The 7,585-nt window shown below is 44.0% G+C and overlaps 1 protein-coding gene across 1 annotated transcript in view; it reads left to right on the forward strand.

Annotated features, from left to right (window-relative positions):
* Positions 1-2,217: 2,217 nt before the first annotated feature.
* LOC104158557 (carboxypeptidase A2-like) overlaps positions 2,218-7,585 on the forward strand; it is a gene marked incomplete at its 5' end in the record, with an annotated part of 6,814 nt that continues 1,446 nt past the window's right edge. The window contains 9 exon segments of the mRNA XM_009696235.1: positions 2,218-2,299; positions 3,174-3,308; positions 4,080-4,178; positions 4,788-4,889; positions 5,065-5,166; positions 5,906-5,972; positions 5,975-6,009; positions 6,308-6,398; positions 6,789-6,988. Coding sequence (XP_009694537.1) covers positions 2,218-2,299; positions 3,174-3,308; positions 4,080-4,178; positions 4,788-4,889; positions 5,065-5,166; positions 5,906-5,972; positions 5,975-6,009; positions 6,308-6,398; positions 6,789-6,988 — 913 coding nt within the window.

A 7,585-nucleotide genomic window follows, 5' to 3' on the forward strand; every position in this document is an offset into this window, starting at 1 on the left:
AAAAACCTAATAGATACTTCCTGAGATGTAGTAGGTGAGCACTAGATTCTAGTGAGTAAATCTGTATATGAAGATGTAAGGATTAAGAATAAGAAATAATATACATAATTTACTAAAACTCTTTGATTTGTGAAGCTATTTTGATCATTTAATCTAGGCCCTGGCATAATGTAGACTGAATTCTTGTGAATTCATTCCTCAGTCCCATCCAGTAGCTGTGGTTAGTGAGCCTCATCACAGAAGAGTCCAACCCAGAAATAAAGCTTATGGTGACAGAGAACCCAGTAATAAGTTATTAATGCGGTAAAGTGCCTTCAGTGTGGCTTTAACTTGGTTCAACAAAAGAATCTTATACCTCAGCTGGCCAGCCTGAGGAACCTGGTGCTAACAAGGGTCTCTTCTCAGCAGCTGAGGCCACGCTAGTAAATAAACACACGCGTAACTGAGCTCATATGCCAAGTCCCTTGTTTACCTTGTCTTAAGATGTGTTTTCCAATTCTGCAGTTATTCACGTCGATTTGCTCTAAGCCGTCTCCATTTTTCAGTACTGCTTGCAGCGGGTGCCAGCAGAGCAGCTGGGCCAGGTCAGGATTTGGGACTCCGTGGACTTTTGTTCTGTCTCCAACACCGGCCAAAGGCAGACGCCGAGGGAAGAGGGTGAAAACAAACGCACCAAATGCTTTAACCACCGAATGCCATTTGCAAAGACAGCATTAACGCTCGGCTCACTTGCAGTAAACCCCAGGCTATACAGCTAAGAAGCACATCGGTGCTTTTGGCTACAGCGTTGATCCTGGACTGTACTTCCACTTGTTAATTTGTTATGGCTTCCAGGTTTCCTTCAGAATCGCCCCTGGTTCTCCAGAATAGCAGCTTCTGTCCCCCAACTCTTGCATACACTTGTTGTCCTGAGAGCCTTTTGTCATTTCATAAAAGCATTGGGTGGAAGGGACCTCCAGAAGTCCACCCTCCTGTTCAGCGCAGGGCATGGAGCTGTTTCCCCTTGTTGCCATCATCTACCCCTACTAAGAAGAGTTTGTCATTTTTTTGTACCTCCACTTCAAGTAGTTGTAGGCTGCGATTAGATCAGCCTGGGTTCATCGGTCTTCCCTGTTTGCCGTGCGCTGGTGATACAAAGCTGGGAGGAGTGGCTGGTACACTGGAAGGCTGTGCTGCCACTCAGCGAGACCTGGACAGGCTGGAGAGTTGGGCGGAGAGGAACCTGATGAAGTTCAACAAGGGCAAGTGTGGGGTCCTGCACCTAGGGAGGAATCACCCCATGCACCAGTACAGGCTGGGGGTTGACCTCCTGGAGAGGTGGAGAAGGACCTGGAAGTTGTCCATGAGCCAGCAATGTGCCCTCGTGGCCAAGAAGGCCAATGGTATCTTGGGGTGCATTAGGAAGAGTGTGGCCAGCAGGTCGAGGGAGGGGCTCCTACCCCTCTGCTCTGCCCTGGTGAGGCCACATCTGGAGTACTGGGTCCAGTTCTGGGCTCCCCAGTTGAAGAAAGACAAGGAACTACTGGAGAGAGTCCAGCGGAGGGCAACAGAGATGATGAGGGGACTGGAGCATGTTTGTAGTGATCTAAAAACCACTCGGAGACTGTACGTTGTGATCACTATGTTGTACAATGCATAGCCTACGTTAATAGCTGAGGTTACCTCTGTAACTGGCGGTGCGACGTACTTCCAGAAGGTGATTCGTTCCACCTGGAATGGTGTACGTCACCCTCTGATGGTATCAGTTTGGACAACACAGGGAATTTTGTCAACAGTCTTTGACTAAACTGAGGAAAGCTGAAATGAATCCCCTATTTAGTGTTCGGTTTGCGTTGTTGTGTAGCGCTCCCCAGACATTTGATCATTTGCAAACTCAACCAGAATATTTTTTTTCTGCAAAATCTCCAAAAAATAACTAACAGATGCAAGACTGATCCTTGTAAGCAATTAAAAACTCATCCACTTGATGTCTTGTTTATGATGAAATCTTAAAAATCACCATTTAACTGGTTGCTAATCTAGTGCACGTGTAGCAGGCTGGCCCTGCAGGTTGTTGCTTCAACTCTTGGGTGACACTTAAGTCAACTGCATTTAAGAAGTCTGTATTGGCTGGTAGCATACAAGTAACTACCCACCAAATTCATGATCCCAGTAACAGGTTGGTTCAACTAGACCCCTTTTTGAGACGGTTTCTGAAGATGTATTGATTTATTGCAGGCACCAGGTTCTCCGAATCAAGACAAGAAATGAGGAGGAGGTTAAGAAGTTACAGCTTTTGGAGTCGCTGGAACACCTCAAGGTATGTTATTACCACAGAGGAATTTTTTAACATTTTGGACTGGGGCAGGAGTTATCAGGGTAGGACTTTGCATCGCATTTGAGAGATTTGTACCATACAGTGACAGGTGCCATAAATAAATTTACTGCCTCAATTCTTGGTGTTTGATCTGCAAGTTCGAGTAACGGCTTGGTATTCAGGAGTGCCTGCATTCGTATTTTCTTCCTACTGGGTTTAAAATCATATTTGAACTGATCTGCTCTTAATCTTAGTATCGAAAATCTTGTCTTTAATGTGGGCATGCTAAGGTTTTTGTACTTGTCTCCCAGCATTGTAGGAGGTATTTATTGGTTGGTCTACACTGTATTGAAACAGGAAAACACACTATAAAATTCTGGGTTATTACTGTTCTTATTGCTATTGGTGAGAATTTTTATTATCACTTTCTTTAAAAATATTGATTTGAATAGTATGGAAATGAAAATCTAGAAAAGCCCTACCAAAGGAGAAATAAAAACAAAGGGTTTCATAGAACCTAATACTGTAATACAGTGCTTGTCTTGAAACTATTCCTGGTAAAAAGGGGAACAGTAAACTAATCATCATAGAAGACTAAAATCTCCTCTTGCTTGTACGACTGAAGCTCTGAAGTCAGTGAAAATGCTGACTTTAGCCTCCTGCAGACCTTTGTTATTTTTTGGGGTGAGTTTGTCACATTAAATGACACAAGGATGTAGTGAGGCCAAGCTGAAGAATGGAGCGTGCTGTAAACATGACGGGGCCCCATACTGCAGGAGTCATTCAGTTTGGGAGAAATCAGCGTTTCTAAAGCTTTAGAAGAGCTGTTTGCAGAATGCTTTCCCCAAACCAAATGCATTTTCCTTTCTCTTTTCAGCTTGATTTCTGGATAAATCCCTCCACCCCTGCCCTCCCCGTGGATGTGCGAATCCCTGCTAACAGCATCCAAGCAGTCAAAGCCTTCCTTGAGTCCCAGGGGATTGAGTACTCTACCCTGATCGAAGATGTGCAGGTAGGCAATGCCATTGGAAAATATTTAGCTTTTATATCCGTTGGAAACAAATAGTGATTCACAATCTGGCCTCATTCATTAAGATGGACTCTTCTATACTCTGCTTTCCATGAGTTCTTCCTCTTATTTTTGTCGTCTGTGGATTAATTTCTTAAAGATGATCTGTGGATCGCTGCTGCACTGGGAAGCTGTGGAGATCTCTCTGCAGATGCTACCTGAAACCACGTGGAATAGTGACATCAATAAACTTAAAGGCTCCGTGGGGCTCTTCTGACAACCCCTGAGGAATTTTGTGTGGTCTTTTGGCCTCAGATGTTTGGGAATGACAACACTAAAGTTACTCATAATTCAGTAAACTGTGTTAAGAGTAGTTCAGGATCATACTCTGAAAGAACTGTACACCACCATGCGAGAGAAAAGTCACCCACTTGGGCACTAATCCGACATGAGCAGTAATCCCAAAATGCCATCTAAAATAGCATCGACTCAGCAGAAAACACTGTGCTTTTTTTGTTGGTTTGTTTGGGGTTTTTTTCCCCAAAAAGCTTCCCAATGCTATTCTTGTTCATCTTAAGAAGTGTTTGAAACTTAATGCTGACCATTTGAACACTGGTATTCTTGCCCACTTTGCCACAGAGACATCCAGCAGAAGCAGGTGTTTGGGTCTGGGGCTGGTCTGCAGCGCCACCAGTTTGTTTTTCGAGATAAACGTTTGGTCAGAAGTGTGCAAATTAAGCAGGCTTTTCTCAACAGTTGAATGGCTTCTTTTAGGTTGTTCTGGATAAAGAAAAGGAAGATATGGCCTGCAGTCTACAAAGGGATCGCAGCAGCAACAGCTTCAACTATGGAACTTACCACTCCTTAGATTCCGTGAGTACCTCAGCTTTGGGGGAAGAGGATTCTTTTTTCTGGCCTTATTTCATGATGTCTTCAATTAAATGTCCTACATTAGGATCTAAAATGTCTTTCCAGCTTCTTTTGGCACGTGGTTTTGTTTTAAAATGTATTAATTCTGTGGTCAGCACAATGAGCCTGCGCTGTCCCTGAGCGAGTATTGGAACAGGCAAGTGTTGAACGTACTTTTTCATAAAGTCTTCTGCAGCGTTCTGTCAAAACCCTTCCTTCTGACCCTCAAAAGAGATGGAGAAATAAATGACTCTTCAAATAGGGAAATAAAGGAAACCAGTAGCTATCAAGCAGAGCAGAGGGTAAGGTATTTTTATTACCAGAAGCTCTTAAAGAGGGTTTTGAACTTATTCCTGAAATAAGGAGATCAGGATGATACAGCAGTGCTTCCTTCTATTTTGTGATGGTAGGAACAGCGCTGACTGCACCGACATAAGGTGAGATGGGGCTTTGAAGAGGTCCTAATAATGAAGGCAAAAGGAGGGAAAAGTAGATTTCATCTGGTCCTACAATTGTTCTGGGCAGTACTATACCTAAATGTAATGCAAATGTCATTGTGCCTTTTCATTTCAGATTTATGCAGAACTGGATCATCTTGCATCTGAGTATAGCAACATTGTCAGTAAGCTCCAGATTGGGGAATCCTATGAAAAGCGGCCTTTGTATGTGCTCAAGGTACGACATATAACATATCACAGAATGTTTGTATACATATGTGTATACATACACTAATATGCGTAGGTATTATAGATACAGCACAATTAAGTCCAAAGCATCCCAGTCTATACAGAATGTTCTTGACTAAAGGGAGTCAGTGAGGGTTTCAAAACCTTTCTGTTTTGTTTGACAGTTCAGCACCGGAGGAAGGAACCGTCCTGCAATCTGGATTGATGCCGGTATCCACGCCCGAGAGTGGGTTACCCAAGCGAGTGCAATGTGGATAGCTAAAAAGGTTACTTCAGCAGTGATTGATTTGTCTTTTGTCTTGAGAATGCCTCTGACTATTTAAAAGTATATCACAGCTGTATGTGTTTAGCCAGTGCTGCTAACTCTCCTTCACCCCTCATAACACAGCCGACTCCAGAGAGAATATGGCAGCTGCCTAGACAAAGAATTGACAAATGGTGGGTATTGTTAGAACAGCTGGGTTTAGGAACACAAAATGTAGTAGTTCAGGTGAAATTGTGGAGGACTGCAGGGCTGATAGTTATACAAATAACCAAAGACTTTGAGATTAGTTTGCTGCTTTGGTCTACCGACACACAGAAACACTGTGTGGTCGGTTACCTTCCACAAAGTACCAAAACTTCCAGCCCTATATAAATGAGCATTTAAATTCTGCTGAAAATGATGAGGCCACGAGAGAAGTGCAGCACAGTTGTGTATTCCCAGGCTGGTTAATCCATCTCAATCTTAGTGCCAGCCCTGGCCCATTCTCTGGGACAGGCAGGAGAAGATTTTGTTGCCCTCTTCTACTAACTTTCTGTCTTCAGAATAAAATAGTAAAACAGATTGATTGCTCTCTCCAAGCTCCAAGTCTCAGGAGGAACAGTTATGGCCAGCAGATAATGAATGCTTCTTGTTTGCCTGCCCCAAAAGCCAGACTTGCCTCTGTACCTAGCTGTTAGAGCGTAAGCGTGCGGGAAAGAAAGATGCTGATAATCACGGTGTACCATATTGTCTCGGCTTAGATTGCCTCCGACTATGGGAAGGATCCATCCGTCACCTCTCTGCTGAACAAAATGGACATTTTCCTGCTGAAAACCCTGATGGATATGTATTCACTCACACCACAGTGAGTAAGCATGCTGGGTGTCTAAGCTGATTTAGAAAGCTCTCACACTCTTCCAGGCGAACAATAAATGCAAGGGAGGTAGGCTCTGAAAGGCCATTTGTTAATGCTGTAAGAAGGAGTTACAAAAGAGTTGGGCAGCCAAAGATACTAATTACTTGTCTAACCCATCTTAACCCACGGTAAATACACCAGCCCTTCAATTTTTGACCGTTGGCCCATCTTGGCAGTCAGCCCATCAGGTTTACTGCAAGGACCGAGATTTGCTCCTTTTCAAAGCCATAGTGTGTGTTTGTTTTAGAATCGCATGTGGCGGAAGACCCGCTCGAGGAATCAAGGCAGTCTGTGTGTTGGAGTCGATCCAAACAGGAACTGGGATGCAGGTTTTGGAGGTAGGAATAAAGTTTCTGGGTTCTGGCTGTCACTAAGAAGAAAGTTCCCTTTCATGTTCCCGGATCCTGTTACACAGGACCAGCAGTCCCCTTAGTACAAGGGATTCAGAAAGAAAGTGGTCAACTAGGACGGTAGCTGTCTTCTGTAAAGATAATTTCCTACTCATTGATTGCCAGTGAGCCCAAGATGAAGGCAGTAATCGTCTAGAAGCGTGTCCCTTGAGTATTCCTGCTCTGTTGCTGCTGTTTGTGCGTTTATCAGCATTTTTAAGACCTTGCCTTTGCGGAAGACCTGTTCTTAGGAAAGCCCACGTTTGTGTTGGTCTGCTTGGACCTTTCATGAATGCCAGTTCTTACAGGTTTGCCTTTGTTCCCTCTTCGCACCAACAGGTCCTGGAGCCAGTAATAATCCCTGTTCTGACTCTTACCATGGGCCCAGTGCTAACTCAGAGGTGGAAGTTAGAGCTGTTGTCGACTTTATTAAGAAACATGGAAACATCTGGGCCTTCCTCACCCTCCACAGTTACTCTCAGCTCCTGATGTATCCCTATGGCTATAAATGCACTAAACCGGCAGACTACGCCGAGCTGGTGAGACATAACGACTTGGTTTTAGCTTCCTCTGTTCTGTCCAGCTGGCTTTCTATACTCAAGTATTACAGTGAGGTGTCAGGATGAAAACAAGAGGCTGAACTCTGCTCCCTAACAGTAACGATTTGTGAAAGCGAACAAAAAATTGGTGTAATGCAATGCCTTTAGAAGAGAAATCTTGGTCATGTGCAAACACGTGCCATCCCTGCCCATTCTCGACCCTCTTGCTCATCCATGTTTCCCTCTTTCTTCTTTAATGACAGCATCACAGCTGTAATCATATCTTTGAGGCGATATGGATCTCACAATCATCGTTCAAGCAGAAAAGCCCTCTGGAGGTCTCTAGTCTAACCCTCTGCTGAAAGCAGGCAGGCTTTGGAGTCAGAGCTGATTTCGAGCCTGGATTGGGTTGCTTAGGGCCTTGCCCAGCTGAGTTTCAATTCATTGTTTGGATTTGTTTTGATATTTCTGAAGACAAATTCCACAGCTTCTTCAAGCCCTTCCCAAAGTTTCCCCACTGTCAGGGAGTTTTTTTTTATTTTCCCTAATACCTAAATGCAATTCCCCTTGTGGCAATTTGTTTGTTGCCACTCGTCC

Source organism: Cariama cristata, unplaced genomic scaffold, assembly GCF_000690535.1.
Source record: "Cariama cristata isolate BGI_N322 unplaced genomic scaffold, ASM69053v1 scaffold33892, whole genome shotgun sequence".
Taxonomy (NCBI): Eukaryota; Metazoa; Chordata; class Aves; order Cariamiformes; family Cariamidae; genus Cariama; species Cariama cristata.